The 25,579-nt window shown below is 38.5% G+C and overlaps 1 protein-coding gene across 2 annotated transcripts in view; it reads left to right on the top strand.

Annotated features, from left to right (window-relative positions):
- Nucleotides 1-20,680, top strand: part of cnot11 (CCR4-NOT transcription complex, subunit 11) — a 56,287-nt gene extending 35,607 nt beyond the window's left edge. For both annotated transcript variants that reach the window (XM_039743977.1, XM_039743978.1), the window contains 2 exons: nucleotides 13,233-13,329; nucleotides 20,222-20,680. In XM_039743977.1, the coding sequence (XP_039599911.1) occupies nucleotides 13,233-13,329; nucleotides 20,222-20,419 (295 nt within the window). In that variant the 3' untranslated portion in view covers nucleotides 20,420-20,680. The remainder of the gene's footprint in view (nucleotides 1-13,232; nucleotides 13,330-20,221) is intronic.
- The last annotated feature ends 4,899 nt before the right edge of the window (nucleotides 20,681-25,579 follow it).

Here is a 25,579-nt window from a genome sequence, read left to right as displayed (position 1 = left end):
CCACAACGGATCCTTTCGATCTAAGTATGTGAGAGTGATGCCTCAAGCCTGTCACTTTTCAGTAAATCCACACAGGGACTTGTCACTTTTCAGTAAATCCACACAGGGACTCTTTCACCAGCACCAACAAATGTGCAGGTGTCCCTGAGACACACAAAGGCTCAACACTCTTTGGCTATATACCACTTATCAACCAATGATGCCTTGATTCTACCACACTTGTTCTTTTTTTTTATTTTTTTTTTTATTAATTTTATTACAATCCATACAAAGCAATCAAGATTTTACAAAAAGAAAAATTGAGTTAAGAACAGATCGATCCCCACCCTGAGAGAGAGAGCAAGCCAAATAATGTTAAATTTAAGGCTTGTAAACATACCTAATTTAAAAAAAAATTCTCTGTGCTTTATGAACTTATTTTAAAATATTACTGATTAGATCCTGCCATGTTTTGAAAAAAGTCTGTGCAGATCCTCTAACTGAGTATTTGATTTTTCCAATTTGAAATAATATAACACATTGGTTTCCCACTGACTTAAAGAGGAGAGTTTGGGTTCTTCCAGTTTATCAGAATAAGTCTGCGTGCCAACAGTGTGGTGAATGCAATCACAATTTGTTTGTCTTTCTCCACTTTAAGCCCTCTGGAAGAACCCCAAACACAGCTGTTAATGGGTTAGGAGGGATTGTGTGTCCAAGGCTGTCTGACAGGTAATTAAAAATTTTTGTCCAGAATAATGTTAATTTGGTGCAGGCCCAGAACATGTGACCTGTTGAGGCTGGGGCTTGGTTGCAACGTTCGCAGGTTGGATCATGTCCTGGAAACATTTTGGAGAGTTTTAGTCGAGACAGATGTGCTCGATATATAATTTTGAGTTGTATAATTGTATGCTTTGCATATGGAGCTTGAGTGAATTCTCTGCATTGCTACTTTCCACTCCTTTTCTGATATATTAATTGAGAGATCTTTTTCCCAGTGTCCTCTTGGATCTTTGAAAGGAGGGATTGTAAAAGGATTTTATATATTGTAGAGATGGAGTCTAACTCCTTGAAATTGAGCAATATTTTTCCAGCATGGATGAGGGTGCAAGATGAGGAAAATCTGGAAGGTTCTGTTTAACAAAGTTCCTGATTTGAAGATAGTGAAAGAAATTGTAGCTGGAATGTTAAATTTGGAATGTAATTGTTCATAGGATGCAAAGACGTTGTCTATATAAAGATCTCTAAGCAAGTTAATTCCAAATTTTTCCAGATATTAAAACTGCATATGTTTGTGAAGGTTGAAAGAGGTGGTTCTCTTGCAGAGGTGCCACAGATAGAAGCTTCTCCGTCTTAAAATGCTTTCTACATTGGTTCCAGATTCTAAGTGAGTGGAGCACAATTGGGTTATTAGTGTATTGCCGATAACGTGTGTTTATTGGAGCACAGAGCAAGGAATACAAAGAAGTACTGCAGAATTTTACTTCTATTGTGGTCCAAGCCTGTGTATGTTCTTCTATTTGTGTCCAGGTTCTTATTCCTGTATATTTGCTGCCCAGTAATAAAACTGGAAGTTAGGTAGAGCCATGCCACCTTCTGCCTTTTGTCTTTGTAGGGTCGCTCTTTTGATGCGTGGATGTTTTGAATTCCAAATAAATGAGGTTATTGTTGAATCTAATTGCTTAAAGAATGATTTATTAATGTATATTGGGATGTTTTGAAATAAAAAGGAGCTTAGGAAGAATATTCATCTTAACAGTGTTAATTCTTCCAGCTAGTGTGAGATGAAGGGTTGACCATCTATGCAAGTCTTGTTTAATTTTTTCCATGCAGACTGAAATTTTGTTGATAAAGAGCTTTATGTTTACTTGTGATGTTTACCCGAGGTATTTAAACTGTTCTGCAATGATAAAAGGTAGGGTGTCTAATCTAATATTATATGCTTGAGAATTCACTGGAAAGAGTACACTTTTATTCAGATTAATTCTGAGACCAGAGATCTTTTGAAATTCTGTGAGTGCTGCTAAGACTGCAGGCACAGAATTTTCTGGGTCCGATATATACAGTACCATGTCATCTGCATATAATGAGATTTTCTGTTCCAGTCCTTCTCTGCTAATCCCCTTTATCTGATCAGTATTTCGACAATGTATTGCCAGTGGTTCAATGGCAATGCAAACAGCAGTGGTGACAAGGGCATCCTTGTCTAGTGCCACGTTCTAGTTTAAAGTAGTCTGAGCAAATGTTGTTGATGCAAACTGAAGCTTCTGGGTTGTATACAGTAATTTAATCCATGCACAAATGTTGGGCCAAACCCAAACTTCTCCAATGTAGTAAAAGGTATTTCCATTCAATCATGTCGAATGCTTTTCTGCATCCAATGATAATAATATTTCTGGCGTGTTTGGTTTAGTTGGTGAGTATATTACATTAAACAGGCGTCGAAGATTTGAAGATAAGTGTCGGCCCCTAATAAATCCAGTTTGGTCTTGTGATATTACAGAGGGGTGCACTTTCTCCATCCTTCTGGCTATGATTTTAGAGAGTATTTTAACGTCATTATTCAGAAGTGAAATTGGTCTGTATGATGCACATTGTAATAAGTCCTTATTTTGTTTTGGAAAGACAGTGATTCGTGCTTGGCGAAAGGTTTGCGGGAAAGATTGGTTATCTCTGGCTTCTGTAAATGTTGCTAATAGGAGGGGAGCTAGCTGAGCAGAGAATTTCTTGTAAAACTCTGCAGGGTAGCCATCAGGGCCTGCTGCTTTTCCGCCTTGGAGTGACTTTATAGCATCTAGTAATTCTGATAACGCCAGAGGTTTATCAAGTTCCTCCACACTAATAGCGTCTATTTGTGGTATCTGTAATGTATCCAGAAATGCATTAGATTGTGTATTGTCTTCTTTAAACTCAGTAGTATATAGGGATTTATAGTAGTCTCTGAAAGTGTGCATTATATTTTTGTGTTCGATGATTTTATCTCCATTCGTGTTAGTAATTACCGAGATTGCATTGCGCACTTCTTTCTTGTTCTTCTATTATGGTTCAACCTCTCATCCGTGATAGCCCTGTAGGTAATGAACAAATAACAAGTTCCCTGCACCAGTTTGATTTACTTTAAAAAGTAGAAATGTAAAACAACATGTTATTTATTAAAGTATAATAATACCAATAGAAGAAAGTTTAATAGAAAATAAGTTGGAAAGCAAATGTCTAAATATAGTCTTAGAAAAGCTTACTGAAAATCATCAAGGTCAAGGATGGATTTTGTCTTGTGCGGCATTTTAATTTAGCAATACATTAGCATTTTGACGTTCAGATCAAACAAATGATCCATTTTTTCTCTCTCTCTGACATGGCTTTGTCTCTGACGCCGCTGTCTATGTTGTTCAGCTCCTTCTTTTTTCATTGGGCCATTATTTATGTTGAAATTCCACGCCGGAGCTTTGGGACATGTGACATTACACACATTTGATTGGCAGGCTGTCCTTGTGACGAATCACTTTGTTCTAAGTCTTTGATTCTGTGTAAACCTCCACACTGTTTTCTGTTCCCAAATTAAAAATTTAGTGAAACAGCTTTTAGTTCTGTAGCATCTGCACTGTTTTCCATTTGTTCCCTCTAAAATTAAGTTGTAAATTGACTGAAACCGATGTATCAAAGTACTGTGTGTGTGTGTGTGTGTGTGTGTGTGTGTATATATATATATATATATATATATATATATAAAATGTAAAAGCGCTATATAGCCCGACCGGCACAGACCACGCAGAGGCAACGTGTACAAAACACACATGCTTTTATTTTTTTTCAGCCGTGCCACACAGCCCAAGCACAGTCCAAAGCACCAAACAGAATACACACCACAATTCTCCTTCGCCTTTTCTTCCACCACTCCTCTGCAAGCTTAGTCCTCCTCCTCCCAACCCTGGCTCTCTGAGTGGTGGTGGCTGGGGCCTTTTATAGCCCACCCGGAAGCATTCCAGGTGATTAACCACCTGGTCCTAATTGAACTTCCGGGTGGGGCTGAAAGCTCGTCCAGCCGGGCTGTGGGAAGCAGGCAGCTCCCCCTAGCGGCCATGCCGGGCCCCAACCAAGCTGTGGAGGACTCCATCTCCCATGGAGCCCTGCGGGCGGTTGGTAAATCACCGTCGGCCAGGGAGGCTGCCAGCAAACGTCCCCGGGGAGGTATTGAACTGCCCATGGCGACTCCCGGAACAGAAGCAGCAGGGGCGTCCCTGCCGGGCATGGGACCCGGCTGTCCGTCACTATATATATATATATATATATATATATATATACTAGCTGATTACCCAGTGGCTTCGCTCACTGAGTGCAAGGGAAAAAAATAACATCTAGTATATAAATTACTAGCAAAATACCCGCGCTTCGCAGCGGAGAAGTAGTGTGTTAAAGAAGCAATGAAAAAGAAAAGGAAACATTTTGAAAATAACGTAACATGATTGTCAATGTAATTGTTTTGTCACTGTTGTGAGTGATGAGTGTTGTTGTCATATATATATATTTACACACACACACATAAACATATATATATACATATCTATACATATACACATATATACATACATATATATCTACATATATACACACACATATATACACACAAATACATATATATATATATACATACACACACATATATAAACATATATATACATATACATACATATCTACATATATACACACACAGCTATTTCAGATCAGTGCAATACGCTGCTTGTTAAAATGGATAACTCCGCTCTTACGTGCAAGTCTGCGTGGATATTATGAACTATCGTATTTGTTCAAGTTCTATTTAAATTTTAAATAGAAGGAATTTTTATTTAGTCGACAGAAATATCTTTGGTAGGAATGGTAAAAACAGACAGGAATATTATTCCTGAATAAATCGACTCAAACCTTAAACAACTTATAATATTTTGCTCTCCATAAAAATATATCCTGTCTAAATTATACAAGTTAGAAATAAAGTAAACGTTAAAAGAACAAACATTCAAATTTCTTTACTCTTATGTAATTTTATATAAAAAATAAACTTAGATTTTAAATATCCCAAAAGATTTTGCTCTCCATAAAAATATATCCTGTCAAAATTATACAAATTCAAATATGAACATGCTGCATAACAAAACGTGGAAATATAAATAAAATGTGTTCCTTTCAGCAATAACAAATCAAATCATTCAGTTGTCTTTGCTCATATGTCATTTTAGAGCTGGACGCCTGGCATCTTTTTTTGGCCACAGGTTCGTTTCTGTTTGGTGTGAGGTTCTGTGTTGTGGAGATTCTCAGGATGGATTGCAGGTGCTCATCAGTGAGGCGACTCCTGTGTGCTGCTTTGTTAGTCTTTATCACTGAGAAGAGCTGCTCACACAGATATGTGCTACCAAACATGCACAAGGTTCGAGCCGCATGTAGACGGACTTTTTTTGTTCTTCAAAGTCACCAAAGCGCCGTGCAAACTCAGTGCGCTCAGTTTATCAACAAAGTGCGTGTTGGGAACACCGTAGTGACGACTTGGTTTAACATTACTTGGTAACAGGGAAAGTGGGGCAAGTGGTTGTGTCTCCCATAAAAGCAGCTTCACTTGAAATCACTTTGTGATTGTGCACGGGTAAAACGTCCGCTGAAGTGTCAGATTCTTATTTAATTATTCTGCTTTCTGTATCTTCTGCATTGCATTCAGGTTACCCTGATGTTTTGTCTCATAGTGCCGTCTTAGATTAAATTCTGTAATTACAGCCACATTAGCTCCACAAACGAGACACACGGGTTCAGTAAACATATACTCAGCCTCCCATCGCTTTTTAAAGGCTCTATTTTCAGAATGAACTTTTCTCTCCAGCATCGCGTGAGCTAGCCGCAATAAGTGTTCGCAAGGCAGCTGAAGCGCTGCATTATGGGATCTGTAGTTTATTGTGTTACCAGCGCTTCATATACCTGGGCCATTAATAACAATAATACAGTATATAAAATGATCTCGGGCGGATATAATTACACGCCGTGCGGATGTGGCGTGGCCCTTAAGTTTGACAAATATGGACTAAATAGAACTTGAAAAGATATATTTTTGAAATGTGATCGCGCAATTCAGATAGAGTTGACGCACTACAGCCTGCATCCTCCCTCGCTCTTACTTTTTACCGTTCATCTAATGAATACACTGAGTATGGCTTTACCAAAACAATCATTGATGGCGAATAAAGTATCCATTATTCGAGTATGTAGATCGGAATATATATATACATATATATATACCAGCGTGCATAGGAGAAGTAGTGTGTTAAAAAGCTAGAAAAGAAAAGGGAACATTTTAAAAATAACGTAACATGACTGTCAATATACAGTGGAGGAAATAATTATTTGACCCCTCACTGATTTTGTAAGTTTGTCCAATGACAAAGAAATGAAAAATCTCAGAACAGTATCATTTCAATGGTAGGGTTATTTCAACAGTGGCAGATTGCACATCAAAAGGAAAATCGAAAAATAACTTTAAATAAAAGATAGAAATTGATTTGCATTTCATTGAGGGAAATAAGTTTTTGAACCCCTACCAACCATTAAGAGTTCTGGCTCCCACAGAGTGGTTAGACACTTCTACTCAATTAGTCACCCTCATTAAGGACACCTGTCTTAACTAGTCACCTGTATAAAAGACACCTGTCCACAGAATCAATCAATCAAGCAGACTCCACACTCTACAACATGGGAAAGACCAAAGAGCTGTCCAAGGATGTCAGAGACAAAATTGTAGACCTGCACAAGGCTGGAATGGGCTACAAAACCATTAGCAAGAAGCTGGGAGAGAAGGTGACAACTGTTGGTGCGATTGTTCAAAATGGAAGGAGCACAAAATGACCATCAATCGACCTCGCTCTGGGGCTCCACGCAAGATCTCACCTCGTGGGGTGTCAATGGTTCTGAGAAAGGTGAAAAAGAATCCTAGAAGTACACGGGAGGAGTTAGTTAATGACCTCAAATTAGCAGGGACCACAGTCACCAAGAAAACCATTGGAAACACATTACACCGCAATGGATTAAAATCCTGCAGGGCTCGCAAGGTCCCCTGCTCAAGAAGGCACATGTGCAGGCCGTCTGAAGTTTGCCAATGAACACCTGAATGATTCAGAGAGTAACTGGGAGAAGGTGCTGTGGTCTGATGAGACCAAAATAGAGCTCTTTGGCATTAACTCAACTCGCTGTGTTTGGAGGAAGAAAATGCTGCCTATGACCCCCAAAACACCGTCCCCACAGTCAAGCATGGGGTGGAAACATTTTGCTTTGGGGTGTTTTTCTGCTAAGGGCACAGGACAACTTAATCGCATTAACGGAAAATGGACGGAGCCATGTATCGTGAAATCCTGAGCGACAATCTCCTTCCCTCTGCCAGGAAACTGAAAATGGGTCGTGGATGGGTGTTCCAGCACGACAATGACCCAAAACATACAGCAAAGGCAACAAAGGAGTGGCTCAAGAAGAAGCACATTAAGGTCATGGAGTGGCCTAGTCAGTCTCGGACCTTAATCCAATAGAAAACCTATGGAGGAGCTCAAGCTCAGAGTAGCACAGAGACAGCCTCGAAACCTTAGGGATTTAGAGATGATCTGCAAAGAGGAGTAGACCAACATTCCTCCTAAAATGTGCAAACTTGGTCATCAATTACAAGAAACGCGTTTGACCTCTGTGCTTGCAAACAAGGGTTTTTCCACTAAGTATTAAGTCTTTTTTGTTAGAGGGTTCAAAACTTATTTCCCTCAATGAAATGCAAATCAATTTCTATCTTTTATTTAAAGTTATTTTTCGATTTTCCTTTTGATGTGCAATCTGCCACTGTTGAAATAAACCTACCATTGAAATGATACTGTTCTGAGACTTTTCATTTCTTTGTCATTGGACAAACTTACAAAATCAGTGAGGGGTCAAATAATTATTTCCTCCACTGTACAGTATTTGTTTTGTGAGTGTTACTGAGTGTTGCTGTCATCAAGGATTTGATTATCATTATTTCTTTCAATCAGGCTCGTATTTGTAGGATGTGTTGTGTTCAAGTTACATTCCGTGTTTGTCAATCGTTGTAAAGATGACAGGTTTCTTTCATCGATTAGTTTCTTACTGCATCAATAAACAGCTCGTCTTCTTCTTTATCTGAGACCTGACACACTGCATGCACGTTTTTTTACACTGTCTTCCTTTAGCGGGACATTGACTTTTCCACCGTGTGCTTTGTTTCCGCAGTAGCTGGATTTATGAATATGCTTATCAGGCGCTTCATATTTTTGCTGCCTTTTCAATTGTGTAATTCGGGTTTTGTTCAGCTCTTTGGAACTGTTGCTTTTTATCTGTGCACTGCGTCAGTTCACGTGAGCCACTCGTGTACATGCATCGAAGGTTCCCAGCTGTGCTGGTGCCATCTCGTGCTATGTCCATGGCTGTATTTAATGTTACCTTAGTCCTGGCACTTAAAACTTTCTCTCGCAGTTTCGCTGAGTTTGTGTCAAACACCACCCTGACCATCTCATCTTCCTCTCCATAAAAACACAGTCCTTAACCCGTGAATATTTAGTGGGAGTTTGCTATTGGATTGCCGCTGACGGACGTCCTTATATGGGCAGGCACTAAATTACAAACGCCAGCGGCAGCCTGTCTATGAACTTAATTTAAAGTGTAGGTTTACATCGTGCTTTGTTTCCGAAGTAGCAGAACTCATGAATATGGTTCTATATGTAACTCGCTCGCTTCTTATTGTTTCGCTGCCTTCTCAATTATATAATGCATGTTTTCTTCAGCGCTTTTTGAGGTCTTCCTGGTTTTCTATGTACTGCGTGATTACGTGAGAGGCGTGATGATGTCACACTAAACTCCGCCCCACGGCGTTGAAGCTCATCTCCATTACAGTAAATGGAGAAAAACTGCTTCCAGTTATGACCATTACGCGTAGAATTTCGATATAAAACCTGCCCAACTTTTGTAAGGAAGCTGTAAGGAATGAACCTGCCAAATTTCAGCCTTCCACCCACACGGGAAGTTGGAGAATTAGTGATGAGTGAGTGAATGAGTGAGGGCTTTGCCTTTTATTAGTATAGATATATTGATACTGCAATCAAGAACAATTATTTCAAAGTAAAGGAGAGAAAAACACTTATAGTTAATATATCTGAAATTGTCAAGACAGTACAGTCATATATAAAATGTAGATGGGTAAAAGGATAAAAACTGATTCAATTGAAAACAAGATGAAGCTGCAAGTAGAATGTTAAGCAATGCTATTTAAAAATGATAAGGAGGCACTGGCATTTTTGGAAAGAATACAGGAAGAAGTTTGTTCATACCATATTTATTTAAATATTAAGCTCTATACAGAATGCTTATGAGTCTGAGTAGGTTCTAGAATGGACATGAACATTCCACAGGCAGAATGATTTTTTTTTTTTTTAAGATACAAGTCATATCATGCATAAATTGACCCGATTCGTTTTGCTTTCAGTGTTTATAAACACAATCTTTTAATTCTGCATTTTAAAATGAAACTAATTCAGTGTGTTTTATTAATTTTTGGTATCAGATTATTGGAAGAAAAAACACTTTTGGAATGAAGTGTATAGTTTTTGATGTTTGTGGCTGATGCCAGATTGCTTAATTTGAGTGGTTTATAAGCATTCTCAAAAGTTGAGCACACTTAAATGGTATGGAAAAAAACAGCATGACAAAAAGTCAGTGTTCTTGACTTTTTTTCTCGACTCTGTTCCCTGTAAATTGATAATTTCTTTCAGTAACAGAATAGGCACAGTTTGTACAGTCATAGGGACATATTTAGAACAGCCAGGCAATGAATGATTTTCCTAACACAAGGATTCCTACTAAATGAGTGAATATTAAGCTGTAGACTAAATGTATTGTAAATCACAGTTCAGCATGTAACCAGCAGTCCTGTTATTTTTGTCCCTTTTCAATCAAACTGAATTTCAATTTATTAGTCATACTACCAAGCACATAATTGTAAAATTATAACTATAGTAGTACACTCCTGTTTTGCTCAAATGATGACATACAGATTGTACCCATACTTGTCTTAATAATGCTGTTTTACTTCTTTTGGTGGTGGTAGTTGTTAAATTATTTTAAGAAGATATCAGTGTTTGTGTTGTGTATCCAGAATTGTTACCAAAGTACATAGCATGCCAAAAAAACAAGTTTAAAGGATAGTCTTGCGTAACTGGACAATATAGCACTGATATCAGGTTTTTATTGTGTCCTTGCTTAAGTTTGGCTTCACAGAAGTAATAAAACTTACTTCGTTATTGAATGAATTGATTTAAAAGTAGGAAAACTCTTGTTGTATCTAAGCATTCTAGGAGAGTTTTAATTTTTTAATAAGAAACTTTTATAAATCCCATGGGGGAATTCAAATGCACACAGCAGCAGAAACATAAAAAGACAAGGATACAGACTCACAAGGCAGACAATACAGCCAATCAAACAATTAATGAATAAAGTTTATTTATTTAATAAGTACATTGGATGGAAGCATCGAATTGTCCGATAGCAGAATATATGATATGAAATAAGATTTGTTGTTCATCTTTTCAGTGAGATATTCCTGCCTCAAGGCTGGCTGATTGTCATCTTTAATCTAATGGGAGAGCTCATCCACCACTAGTTGCTCGTACACCACCTTCCCTGAGTTTATTCATCCCCAGTAAATAGTGGCTCCTGACACGGCTTTCACAGAAGCAGGATTGGCAAAATGTAGGCTGTCAGAATGAGAAACACATGAAGAATTATGCATCAGTTATGTTAGTGAGAGTTCGAATGGCTAGTGACTGTATTATACAGTAAATTCCAGTTCTAGTAATGAAGGTGATGATTTTGTTGAAACGGAAAACTGTGATGCCACTTCTGAATGTTCGTGGAAATGTCTCACACACACACACACACATATATAAATATAATATATCTTTTTAATTTCTTTAAGTGTTTACTGGTTTTTTGGTGGGCGAAATTAGTTAGGGTGTTTGTTTACTTGCACCCGGGCCCATGTCTGTCTAGACTGTTCTTAAATTCTGATGTTATGATGAGTTGCTCGCTTTCTTTGTACTCATTGTATATCATTCAGAAAGTTGACATTGAGATGTACTGGTCAACAAAATGATCATTTGGAATGCCTTGTGGACAACAAGATCACTACTGAAAAATGTTTTAACTTGCGTCTCAGGTATTTAAATTTTGTTACTCTGCATTAGTGAGAAATCCCTTTTGAAAATAAAAACATTTGACAAACTGATATAGAGACTTATTAAAATCTACATACTTGAGTTACTGAGTTGGTGCTATGTCCACTGTACTGAACAACAGGTAATGTTTATTGGAGGCTTGACAAAAGATTCTACAAACAGAAAACAAAACTATGCCTGCTGTGTTTGTAGTTTTAGTTGGTGGCCATTGCTGCATTTGTCATGTATTTTCTGTATGTAGGTCATTTAGGTCTATGTGGGTCATGTATGCAAACTGTCTTTGTAGTAGTTGGCAGCACCCCTTAAAAATTGTTCCCACAGCCCACCTCAAGGATAAGTTTCAAGAAAATTGGCACTGGATATACCCATGGCTAAAAGACACCTAACTCTGAAAAGAGGGACTTTTCTGAAAAAAGGACTTTGTAGGACCCCTTTCTTTATAGTAACACATTTCACCTGTATTTTCTCTTATTGTCTTTTACCAGTTCATAGTAATCTCAAAGGAAATGTGTTGTGTTCATTGGGACATTTAATAGTCCTAGTCATTCTCAAACCCTGTTACTCCATTTCAGAGGAGCAGGAAGCTAGAGCCAATCCTCGTAGCATTGGGCACGGTGCAAGTAAAGGGCATGGGCAGGGTACCAATTTACTACTGAGTCCACTCACGCACATACTCACACTTGCAGTAGGGCCATTTAACCAAACGTGGCTATGAGAATGTAGGAGGATAACTGGTGTACCCAGAAGAACAGCACAGAAGTACATGGAGAACTCTGTGCAGACAACCGGGTGCTGGATCTGTAAAGTGGCAGTGCTAATCATTGTGCACTCTGGTGCCACCTAAGATACAAATATGTTAATTATATTTCAACTAAATAGCTCAAATTTCTTAAATTAAGTACATTCAAACTTGTAGTCGTACGACTGTCTTAAAGCTACAAAAAAATATACTCTGACAGGAAAAAACGTATGGTATAGGTTTAAGAAAATGTGTTTTTTCTTAGCGTATTGTTTGTTTTGTAGAATGTTTTGCATTACTGTACTGAAGCAATTTCTCCATTGCAAGTCTTTTTTGGCTAAATATGGTGGAGTGGAAATCACTACATGGGAAATTAAACAACTGTTTAAAGTCAAAATTGCAAATTGTTGTTTAAAAAACTGGATGATATTGTCTACTCAGTTTTATACATTTACATTAGAAAGAATAAGTATATGAATATCAAAGTGCACCCACCCTCCTCATTTCTGAAATCCCCCTGTTGTATTAAATTTAAGTGGGGGATTTCCCTCCCCATTTTAAAAATGAATTTCAAGCACCACAGCGTGCAAAGTGAGAAACAACCCAGGATGAAACACCAGTCCATCGCAGGACCAACTAACACACCCACATGTCCCTCATCCCTTGGCCCAATCACACTAACACCGGGCCAATTTGAAGTAGAGAGTTAGCCAGGCCAGGATGTTTTGGAAATGTGAGAGGGAAGCCAAAGTACCCAAAAGAAACCCCACATAGACAAAAAGATTCAATCCAGGGTGCTTGATCCATGTATAAATTATGCATGTGTCATTCCTTAAATAAATAAAAATGGTGTTATTCACACTCCACACTAATGCATATAGAAACATTTCATTTTTACTTTGAATTTTTCGTGTTTAAGATGTGATCAATAGTCTACAGCACTCCGTAACTTAGTGAGAGCTCATTAACTGCAATGTGATAAAATGTCATTGGTGGCTGCTCTGAGGGCAGTCCGTGCATATCCTGAATACCTTAGTGTGTTTTCGTATTGACCGATTAGTAAATTTAGTTAAAGTAACCAAGGATGTGCTTTAAATTTAACACTTTCTATGAATGTTCTCTGTTTAATTAAGTGAGTTGGTTGTTGTAATGGCAATTAAAGGGGTTTTCTATGTTTAACATCACATTTCCATAGAACCTAAAGCATGTGGATACTCGATTCCACCTATAAAATGACCTTTGTGCTCCTTTTTAATTTGTAGGCTCACAACAGCAGTTGATCTCCCTCCTGAATTCATCCATTTATATATTTCAAACTGCATTTCCACCTGTGAACAAATCAAAGACAAGTATATGCAGGTAAGCCAATTCCTAGATGAGCAAAACCAAAGGCATGTGTTAGGTAAATAACACTTTCTGTTGAATGTGTTCTTATTTCTGTTTTGTAGCTGAGTATGCATTTTGTACTTCCACCAGATAATAAATGCACTATGCTTTCAGTCAGTTATTGGCTATGCTTTACAAAATTACTATGTTTTTGTTATTATAAGTGGTATTTGCAGATGTGTATATTTTTTAAATGTTCAGTGTTTTTTATTAATGCACAATTTCTTTGCAGCAGAGTCCTTTAACCCCATTTCGTTAGCCACTTGTATTACTAATTTATTGGACTTGCTGTACATTTTGCTTTTCACCTTGGTATAGCTGGATTACTTCATACACACTTGACGTCAAATTGATACATGTGTGAAAATGTAGTTTTCTCTACAAAGCACATTATAGTCGCATATGATTGAGATATCATTAACCATAAGCAGAATTACAAACTAGTTTCTACTTTTTTTTTTTTTTTTAAAAAGTCAAAATGAAGAGACTTAACAGCACACCTTCTCTTTTTGTTATTGGACATTTCCACTGTTTGGGTGCAAAACTGCAGCAATAAACGAAAAGAGTTGGATCATTGCTTCTGATTTAAAGAAAACATTTCTTGTGGAAAATGTTGACCCACAGTGTTCTTATTTACAGCATAAAAAAATCTTTCAAAGTAGAGTAAGAACATTTAGTTTGTCAAGCTCATCTGTCTAAGTTTTAAAGAGTTTTCACACTCATAATCCATTTGCCTTTTCCAAAGTAAGGGTTATCTGTTACTTTAATTGATTTGATTAGTAGAACTTGTCTGTCCCCAGAGGGAAATATGGCTTTTTTTACAGAAGTTCTTTAAATAAATATGTGTACACTTTGATCTGAACACACAACACCAGAATCACCATAAAGAAAAAAAAAAATAAAGAGAAAACTTCTGTCTCGCCTGTCACAGTCACAGTGACTCATTATGCAGACATATTGCTGTCCGTATAAAGGAGCCCCAGTAGCATTTCTTGACTTGCTGAATATTTTGTTTGGCTGAAAGGCTTCAGTGTTTGTGTGTCAGATAGAGGATGTGCAGCATTGTTCATAATGACAGTCAGTTTTGTTTTTAATTTCTGCTTCTTTGCAGCCCCCAGGTATCCAATTTGCTTTCTAAAACTGAGCTTGCCATTTCAATTGTTTTTTTTGATTTGGTGGGCCTCTCTTGAAGTAATGTTACTACTTCAGCAACCCTAGCCATCATAGAGTTGCCACTACCCATATTAAAGGAATGCAGTCTTCTAAGGAAAAGGAGTCTGTTCTTCCCTTTCGTATATACTTTCTTTGTGTTCCAAGACCAGTCCAACTTGTCATTGAGGTCCCCCAAGTACTTGTAGGAGTGCACCATCTCTACATCCACTCCTTGAATAGTGTCTGGGCATAGATGCTGTTTGGTGCAGCGAAACCAATACCAGTTCTTTTAGTTTTGCTGATGTTAAGATGCAGACAATTGTCTTTGCACCAAGAAACAAAGTTCTACACTCTACTCCTTTTCTCAGTCTCATCCCCTTTATCAGTACACCCCATAAGTGCAGAATAATCTGAGAATTTCTGTCAGTGACATGATCTGGTGTTGTATTTAAAGTCTGAGGTGTACAGAGTGAAGAGAAAAGGAGACAAGAGTGTTGTGATGCTTCAGTGTTGCTCACAACTGTATCAAAAACACAATTCTTGGGTCTCACAAACTGTGGTCTGCCTGACAGTTACTCTTCATCCAGGACAGCATAGGCTCATCCCCTTAACAGTGACGACTGGAATATTTTTGAAGGCACTGGACAAAAAAAAAAAAATCCTCACTGTGCTGCCAGCTTTATCCAGGTGAAAATAAGTCTTGTGGAACAGATTCACTTAAATCTTTGTCCAAGAAGCAATCTGCAGTAGGGCCAGGTCCACTACAAGATGACTCCTATAGTCCAGGACCAGCTTTTGTTCTTTATTTCACCTTATACAATTTCTTGTATTAGGAATTTGTTAGTTTTCGCATACCCCATGGGGTCAGAGCACAGAGTCAGCCATTGTACAGCACCCCTGGAGAAATTACAGGTTAAGGGTCTTGCTCAAGGGCCCAGCAGAGTAGGATCTCTTTTGGCAGTGACGGGGATTTGAACCGGCAACCTTCTGGATACCAGCACAGATCCTTAGCCTCAGAGCCACCACTTTTTTTTTTTGAGTTCCCAATTAGTCTGGTTGCATTTCACACTACATATTTCAAGAGAACTAAACACATGAACAAACACCCCGTGGACATGTGGTTGACTTCTTTCATTTGGCAGAAACATTTCATGAAGGGTCACCACGTGTTTGCGCACTGCTGCTTTTTCCAGATTTATCTGGTTTATTTACCACACATAGCTTTTAAAGCAAAATACCTATTACCAAATAACTGGGAGACTACTTGAAAACTGCGCTACCAGGCATGGCAGAAAAAAGACACATTTCAAATAGGTGAGTGTACAAAAAACAGGCGGGCTGTACTGAGGGTGTACAGTGATGTGCTTCAATTTTATGACAGTAGACATATTAAGTGTGTTTCATTTAACTGTAGAATGTTGCATATTATCTTTCCACCAGCCACTGTGCCCAACCTGAAATCACGTTTGTGATGTAAGATTAGAGGGGTTGACCGTCTGTCTTGCAGCAATGTAACAATCACACGTGCAAAAGGCATGTATTAAGTGTCTGATCAAGTGACAGGCTTGCTCTGATTGACTGGTCATGTTTGTACATATGTGTGTGTTTATTTATTTACCTCTTCGTTGTTTTTAATGCTCCATGTTAACCCTCAACTCATTATGCTGCGAATGAGATTTCCCTAATTCTCGACAGTAGACTCAGCATGACTACCATAGCATGCGGTTTCACCCATAATGCATAGTATTTTCTGTGTTTAGATCTGGGGTCACATTTATACCTCATACAAAACTGCTTGGGGGTTTGCTTGGTTCTGCACAGAGACCACAATTTCCAAAGGGTCTTGATCTGGTTTATTTAGTCCACACTTGAGTGCAATTGGCATGTTCACGTTTACCGAAATAAACCAGGCTTATGAGGAAATTGCACAGTTAGGGGAAAAAAAAAACACACAAAATGAACCCGGTGTGAAATCACCTTCAAAGTTGTCTCGTTATCTCATTAATACAATTTTTAAGACGTCCATGTTTCTGCTTCAGTTATGAGGCAGTAGTTAGTTCCACATTTCTATACTTTGTCATAAATGGTCTGGTGTTCTTTCCTGCTCTAGACTATAGGGTGTTTCAAATTAGTTTATTCCCTTTAAATATATAGATAGAGGATACTTTATTTGTCTCTGCAGGGAATTTTAGCTTTAACTTAATTTTATTTAATTTTAACTTTAGTGTTGGGATACACTTAGGCAGTGCTCTCTGCCCATCTTATAGTGCAGCTTTTTCAATACCTGTCCTTTCTACCCAGAGTCACTTGCATCAGAGATGCAGGGTAAATATTGCAGTCATGAATGTTAATACTGAATCCCATTTTACAGCATGACCCACTTAGGCTTGATTCCCTTCAACTGGAGAGTGAGAGAGAGAAAGCAACTGCTTGTTCATTTCACAAGTCCGCACCCTGTATGTCCAAGGTGTTACTAGTATGGATTGCTTTCTCCACCAAACATCTGTTGGCTTCCTGCCAAGCTGAACAACCTGAAAAGGTACTGCAGCTGGCAAAGTGTATTCACGTGACTATTGTCAAATACACAGGAACCAGTTCTCAAAGCTCTCCTGAAACATTCTGAATGCACGTCAAACTTTTATTTCCTCAGGATGGCGGTTTACTCCAATAATATGGTTAAATGGGGTTCCTTTATATCAACAGCAATACGCCTGCAATACTCCTCACTGTAACTAACTGCCAAGTGAGAAGTTTGCTTTCTTCTTAATTTTCTTCATTTTCATTCATTCTGGTGGGTGGGTGGGGGTGTGTGTGTGTGTATAATATCTATTATATCTATGTATTAATTTTTATTTAAAGAGCTCCTAGGGACAAATAAAGGAATCTTGGATGTGTATAAAGTACCATTAATCCTTTATTCTGGGACTTTGTCTGCAGCCTGGTAAACAAGTTGGTATTGGCATATGTTTTGCCTCACAAGCTAAACTCAAATTATATGAAAAAACTGGATTTTTTCCCATCGAGATTTATTGTGTGGATTACTAAAGAGTCATTTCAAGAACCCTGCTGGTTAGGAATGCTTCCAAAGCGTCTTTCTGGGCTTTGATTGTAATATCTCATCCAAACAATGTTTTTGTCTGCACCACCCTGTCACCCAGCTACCACTATCTGTAAACTTTTGTCACATCTTCCATTCACATGCTGACCACGTACACGTTCCTGATACTGGACAGGAAGCTTGTTTTTAATTAGAAACTATAACTGGCCAAATGCAGACAATGTATGAACATTCAATTTCTAATGGAGGTGGGTGGGCTTATCTGTAAAACAACTTGGAAGGAGAGATACAAGGTCATTTGTTCTTGTCATTTGAAATAAGATCCAAAGCAGAATTTTATTTATTTTTTATACTTTGGCTGCTGTGTTTTTGTTCACATTTGTGTAGGACATTCTTGGTTACATCTTCCTGTAGATCAATACAGATTAGAATAAAGACTAGCAGGGAGTGTCATGGATAAATTCACAGTTCAGAACAAAATGGAGAGGCAGAAGTATAGAGGGAGTGCCTGTGGTTTTGCTGCTCCTTTGCTGCTTTCTCGGGTTTTATCTCTTTATAGTAGCTTGCAGGCTAAACAACCGTTACCAAACAACAGAAACAAACTAGAAACTTTCAAATGAGTCTGACTTGGGGCTAAGCAATTTAAGATAACATTAGTCATGTATTTAAAATTAATGGAATATTCAAAAATGTAGCGAATAGCACTTTAATACTTCCAGAAAAAGATAAGTGCAGTGTATCTTTTACATTTCACAAGTACTTTTCAGAATAATTAGGTTTATAGATGGTTCTGAATACTTTTAATATAAGCAGATACTTGTATAGACAACTAAAGCAAATTATTGTTTTAGATATCTTAATCTGTTTGGATTTGCTCAACTGTTATGCAAACTGCAGTGTTTTATTGGCAGAATCATAATTTACAATTGCTTATTGTGGTGTTATTAATTTTAATATTTGTGTATATAGGGTCAGATGAAAATGTTAGTCCCACATTTAAAGAAAGAATTTTTAAAATCTATTTGCCAAAGACTTTACATTTTTAACAATTTAATGGGTCTTGATGTTAAATTTTTTTTTTTTTTCACAGCTTTACAAGTAATTTTTTTTAGCCTTCTTGGTTTTACCCCTCTTCTTATAGCAGCATTATTGAAGACAAAGCATGAGCAGCCCACAACCCAGCCACTGTCCTGACACTTCTCTTTTCAGCTTTTTTACCAGGCCAAATATATGCTCCTTAGAAAAAGAGTTGGTCATTGGGTGGGAGTTTTAACAGTGCTACTTGCTGTGTTAGTGGTCGCATCAAGAATGGTGTGCGTCACTCACGGTTTATCCCCAGACTTGTGCGTCTTCCGGGGTTCATACAGGAAAGTCCTGAAAAGTTAACAGGCCAAAATGCAGTACTGAAAAGTCTTTGAAATTGTAAAAACAAAATTTAAAATGTGTTTAAAAGTCCTGGAAAATATGAATTAAATATTAATTAAAATAAAAATATTAATTAAATATTTGAATTGTAATTGCATATCATAAGATAAAACATCTGATATTTTGCCAACAAAACATGCATTTTAACCCCCTTCATTGTGTTCTCTGTGTGAACTGGTATAGTGATTTAGCGAGCAGTCAGAATGCCAGGAACATGTCCGTTTATATTGACATGGTTGAAAAATGTTGACTACAAAGATTGGCTTCTATAGAACAAATCAAACAAACATATGGCCTGGTGCCATTACTGTATGAAGAAGGTCGACATTGGAGAATATGGGAGAGTCCGCTTTGAAAATCCATATGAAAGGAAGTAAACATTGTGAACTGAAGAGGAGCAAGGAAGCCAGTAATTCAGTTAAGAATTTTTTGGACCTTTTTGTGGGACTGTCGTCCTAACTGCCACAACAACAAGCTGTTCAAGTGCCAGTGGATTATCCTGCAGCAGCGATGGTGTACGCTCTAGCAGGGCTAGTGATACTTCTACTATATTGCCATTTCTGTCTTCATATGTGATGAAAATCAGATGGACAAGCATTATTTATACAAGTCATGTTGAAGATGTGGTAACCTTTCTTGGGAAATGTTTCCTGACAATGAGATCATGGAGAGTTGTGTAGTGTGTGTAGATAGCCTTCCCATGGTATACTTTCTTTTATCATCCACAGCAATTTACTACCTAAAATATGCCAGAATTACTTTTTATCATCATTTATTTGCCTAATAGGTGTTGGGTCACCAGCACACTTTCTGTGTTTATGAATGTGTGCTTTAAAGTGTCATGTTTGTAAATTGTACTCAAACAAAGCATACTTTTTTTAATGTTTTCTTTCAATCTTCTGATTGCACACACCAAAACATTATCACGTACTGGCTCTATGCATAGATTTAGGATTTAATAGCCTACAAAAGTTTGAAATGAATACCAAGATGGGTTAACACAATTAAAGTGGGAAAAGTGTAAAGGAAATCTAAAAAACCTCACTGAAACCAACAGAGTCCATGGACCACATGTGTGGCTGCCTCTCAGACATAGGAATGATTGGATTCATTAGATGTTTGTCTAACATGTGCTGCCTACATTTTTAAATGTATTGCTTAGTTCAGTGTCCCTCATCTCTAAATCTCTTGTCCTTCCTTCCTCTTTTTTTTTTTTTTTTTCTTTTTCAGAATCGACTGGTACGCCTTGTCTGTGTCTTCCTTCAGTCTTTGATTCGAAACAAAATCATAAATGTTCAGGACCTGTTTATAGAAGTTCAGGCATTTTGTATTGAATTCAGCCGTATCAGAGAAGCAGCTGGACTGTTCCGCCTTCTGAAAACACTGGACACCGGGGAGAGTCCTTCTGAAGCCAAACCCAGCAAATAGGGGGTTGCTGTTCGATTTGAAAGGCACTTGGGCGGAATCAATACAGTCTCAGATTTCTTTGTACAGATTTTACTATGTGGCTTGCATATCCTCCTCCATGGAATTTGACATCAACAGTGTTGCGAGAGAAATCATTTTTACACTTTCATGAGAACTGTTTTCGGTTACTCAACAGACTTTATTTCTTTTATTTTTGTTTGTTAATTTTAATGTATCTTTAATCAACACCAACACTGTCATGTAATAAATAAGTTGAACAGATTTTTTTCTTTTCCTTTTGAAGCCTTACAGGACCCTCGTCTGTCTTTTAATGAAGATGTCAAACCGTTGTATCTTGTAAAGGTTATCAGGCTCGAATGACTTGGCTTGTCTGCTGCCGTCATGGTTGTGGGCTTTTTATACAGCATTAATGCATAGGATGTGACTCACACGGAGCAGGGTGCGTGTTTCCCTTTAGGCCACGTCTGATAAATTGGAGCTTTTGTTTGATTTGGATTTCTGTCATTTTGTTTCAAATGTGACTGAACATGAAGGCAAGACTTTCTATCAGTTGATGGCTGAGATGTGTTCGTTTATGAAGGGTCAGCAAACACAGAAACACTGCAATTTGGTTTAAAATGTTCTTGAATGTTTAAATGTAGGATAATGTTTACCTTCTTTGCAGAAAGATGTGTTATTTTCTAAACTTGTGTGCTTATGTGTTATTTGGCTAATTGTAAGGTTCTCAAAAGGCGGTGAGAGTATGCAGTGTGACGGCCTGCTGACTTGTGCGTGGTGTAATTTAGCTCTGAGCTCATAGCCACCAGAAACGTGGAGTGCTAGTGTGGAGTCCGACGCTATTTTGTGTCAAACAGATGAGCAGCTCAGGAAAAATCCTAAGTGGCCTGTCCAGGCCATATCGTGACCTTCCTGCCGGTGATGGGGTGACGTTGGTAGGTCATCATGCTCCCATAGTGTCCCTAATAAATCAGTTACATGATAGTGGGGGGTTTCAGTTGGAGGCACTGATTTTTGCCCTACTTGTACACTTGGTTGCTTTGGGTGTTGGCGGGGTGTAGTGCGAGGTCTAAAGATTTGGATGGGGTTTTAGATACAGTGTTTGATTGATGGTTACTGCACATCATCGGCAGTAGAATACTGCAACATGCAAAACTGAAGAGTGCTTTCTTTACTTTAGTATTCTTAGTCACGATTCTATAACTTTGATAGGCTGCCCAATATTTTTGTTGTAGAAACAAAACTTTAAAGCAGTATTTTCACAATTAAGTATGAATGATCTGTTATGACATTTCTGATTTACTCTCTGATCACCTTGCCATCTGCTGATGCTGTAGGCAGCTGCTAGACCAGGCAAGAAAAATGACTGTTGGCAAATGAAATTAAATAATGACGCAAATTCTTTAACCAAAGGATGAAGCGATTTGATCCTCCAGTTGAGGTAATGTCCCGCGTCACCAATGACAATGTCAATTCTGTTGCTAAACGATGAAGCCTTTCATACTGCAATTCATTACAGCACAGGAGAACAAACTAACTCTTTGTTGTCTTTGCAGATACCGTTCAATTTTTTTTGTATTTTTTTTTTTTAATTCGGAATACAAAATGTGCAAGTGCTGCTTAGATAATTGAGGCACAATGTTTATGGAGTGGACTGCCGTTTGCTTTTTTTTTTTGTGTATAGCGCCCTAATGTTATCCATCCATTTAGCGAGTTTCTCATTCCAAATTATGCCGCAATTTCTCTTAACCTGCCAAGGCCAAACTTGACGTGACTTGTTGTGTAGAGTAGGTTTGGACAATATGTAAAATTCTCAAGTCGATCATCATCCCCTTAAACATCGTCAGTGTTATTGGGGAGGTGTTCGAGGTTGAATCACCTTTTTAAGAAGAAAAGCAAAGATTGCTTTTCTACAATTCCTGCAGTTTGCAGTTTGGCCACTGGGTGTCCTCGTGGCCAAATGCCATGCAGTGTGGCAAACGTATCTTTCTCTAATGTAAGAACAAGAACACAGATGTTCAAATGGACAGAGAAGAAGAAGAAATCAGTGTCACTTATCTAGAAACACTTTGCCTTCAACACAACTGCATGGTGAGTCAAATGAATTAACCATTCTTGTGAAAGATTCACAACAAGCTCAGATACTCCTTTGCCTGCACAGCATGCAGCGGATCTCACCAGCCATTATTTATTGGTGCTTCTGAATTTAGAAAAAGCACAAAATGCAGGTGAGACAATGTGAGATGAACACGATGGTACCATAGCTGTTTCACGTTATTTATGTGAATACGTTACGTATTTTTCTTGCTAAGTATATCGGCCTTTAGCTGCTCCAAAATGGCACACCTGTACAGCGAATGAGCCCAAAGTTCAATTAAATGACATCCCTTTCAGTTGTAATAATCCATGTGAAATTCTTTGTGGGGCAGTGACAGGGATACGTGAGCCATCGATGGCACTGCAGATCTGATCAGAGAACACAGCACTCTGGCTCACCGATGGCCTGCTTATTACAAAGTGACTGGATTAAGGTGCTAGAGGTGGTAGCAGGGGCCATATAGAGCTCATGTCACATCTTCTCAGCAGCCTGAGAGACTCCAGTCTTACGAATACTAGCAAATGTGAAATGGCGCTCATGGAGACTGGGCAGCAGCAGCAGCTCCTCAGTTACTGAATGATCTGAGTAGGTGTTTATCTCACTGCTCTTGATTCTGTTCACACATCCAGACTGACCACTTGAGCCGTCACAACATCCTCTGCCTCCTTTGTTGCAATGGCTTTTACCACTGGCTATCAAAACAGAGCGTCTGCCATGTTGAACCCCACAACAGAGGAAGTTGTTGGGTTTTGTAAGTGAAAATGTGTTCAGATTTATAGCTTTCAGCAACAAAGCATTTAAACTTCCTGGTGTAAGTAAATGCAGTGCATTTCCAATGTGTGTAATCACTTGGTTCAAATTCGTTGGCGATGTAAGTAATCAATGATTGATTGCTGTTGATCTCGCAAGTTTACTACTACAGGTTTCAATGAAGAAACTTTCAAACAGTATTTGACCTGATAAAACCTCTCTCAGCAAAGCATTGGACTTCAGAGCAACATTCACAGACTTGAAAACGTTAGGAAGTTGTCACATGTGGGCAGGCGCTCGCCTCTTGTCGGCTTTGACATGCCTGATGGCTGGGGGCCTGTTCCACAGCACCTTAACTTTCTATCCTAATGCAAGCTTGTCTTAGCGCTCCTCTTGTCCTTCATTAATCATTTCCTTATTCTGAAAATTTGCATTTATTCATTCATTTATTTTTTTAGAGTGTGTGCAAGTAAGCATTTGCTAATCATCTCAAAGCAAAAATATCGTGGGTCAAGATTAGAAATATCACCACGACAGTATTGCCAAAGCAGTAACACGGAGAACTTTTAGTCAACAGAAAGTGTGTCAAGAAATGCTATGGGTGCTCCTTTAGACAGCAGTACGCCTGCGCAGTGCCTCACCAGGACCTACAAGTCGGAAGTTTTCTTTTTGTTGTTGCTCCTCCGTAGTTATTGTGGTGTGTGAGTATATTTATTTACTTATCCCTTTATATATTTATTTATTTAAAGAACTTCTATAAAAAGCTAAATTCCCCCCTGGTGACTTCTGTCTGTCTGTCTCTGGCTCTCTCATGAGTAAAGGGTTCTGTTGGCCAAGCCTTTCTGACAGCAACAGGCCAATTACTATGACACAAAAAAAACCAAAAACAACAAAAGTCCTTGCTTTGGAGTTTTGGATTTTAATTTTATTTCTAGTTGTTGCCATAAATGTAATCGATTTAAAGGATTGGCTTCTCTTGCATGGCCTGTCATGACAACCAGCAGATTGCCAAGTCACGAGTCCTGGACGCGCATTCACTCTGGCCGTGTCTTACCCATGGATTGTTTCTTTACAAGTGAGTCAGCAATGGCCACGGGGTGACCTGAGATGTTCGTCCTCTATACTCTTGAGTTGTGTTTAGGCCCTGGTGGGCCACAGTGGCCGATTCAGTTAATCTTATAATGTCAAATTCACATCTGTTTATGAAGAAATTAATTTGGTTTTATTTTTCTTGATGCATTTGCAGAATCTCCTAATATGAAGTAGCATTTCTAGGTAATATTTGCAAACATGGATTTGTTGCCTTGTTCTGATTATGTGGCTCATTTTGCTGTACATGTAATTCTTATTCTATACAGCAAGTCATTAATTTAAAAGTGGCTCAGGCGACATTAACAGTATATTTAGTGCTCCTCAGAGGACTGCAGTGTCACTTGTGTTTTCGTCACTGACATGAGGAGGCAATTTTGCTGGCTTGGGCATCTAGTAGCTAAGTTGTGCCAGTGGTCCAGGTGGTCTCCGTTTTAATAGCTGGAACACTCTGTTTTAACCATTCAAATGCTTGGTTTGTTCCAGATCAACGCGACCCTTTGTGTGAAGAAGTACTTCCCAGTTATCATCTCTTAATTTCTACCATTGTCCTACCAGTGTCCAAGTTTCAATGTTTAGCTGAAAAATACTCCCAGGATGCATTTTATTGTCACCCTTATAAAAGACTGAAAAGACCATCCACTGCATAAGCTGGCAAATTTCAGATTTGTGGACATGTGTGATCGTCGCAGTCTCAGAAGTTCCAGAAAAACTCTTTTGAGCAATGTCTCAGATCAGAATCTAACAATTCTCAGAAGTTTCCCAGAATTTTCGCACATCTGAGCAGATCGAGAAGGGGAAAAAGTAAAGAAAAGGGAATTGGGAAGGTGAGGGGGGGGGGGGGGGGGCATTTGAATTCTCGGATTAGCCATTGGAAAGGCTTCAGGAAATTTAGATGGGTTATGAAATAAGGGAGCAAATCTCCGTCAAAGTCGAGGTGGATTTGGTTCTGCGCTGTTTCTAACAAACATGGCAACACGTTGTTCATTTGTCAACAGGTTAATTCCCATCTGGTGACGGGAGCGATGTGCTCAGCTTGAAAAGAAGTGGAAGGTTGTGTGAAGTGGTCTGGTGGAAAATGCAGGAAAAAAGGTGTATGGATCCCTGGTGCTGCTTTGCATTTAGCCCTGTTTGTTTGTCTCCAATGGGTGTTTGTGGTCTGAATGCAGTCAAATACATAAAGCCAATGCAGCCTGGCACCATTGTTGCCCACCAGCATGTTTCCT

Source organism: Polypterus senegalus, chromosome 2 (genome assembly GCF_016835505.1).
Source record: "Polypterus senegalus isolate Bchr_013 chromosome 2, ASM1683550v1, whole genome shotgun sequence".
Classification (NCBI taxonomy): Eukaryota; Metazoa; Chordata; class Cladistia; order Polypteriformes; family Polypteridae; genus Polypterus; species Polypterus senegalus.
Note: the sequence above shows the minus strand (reverse complement) of the source record. Positions and strands in the feature narration are given on the sequence as shown.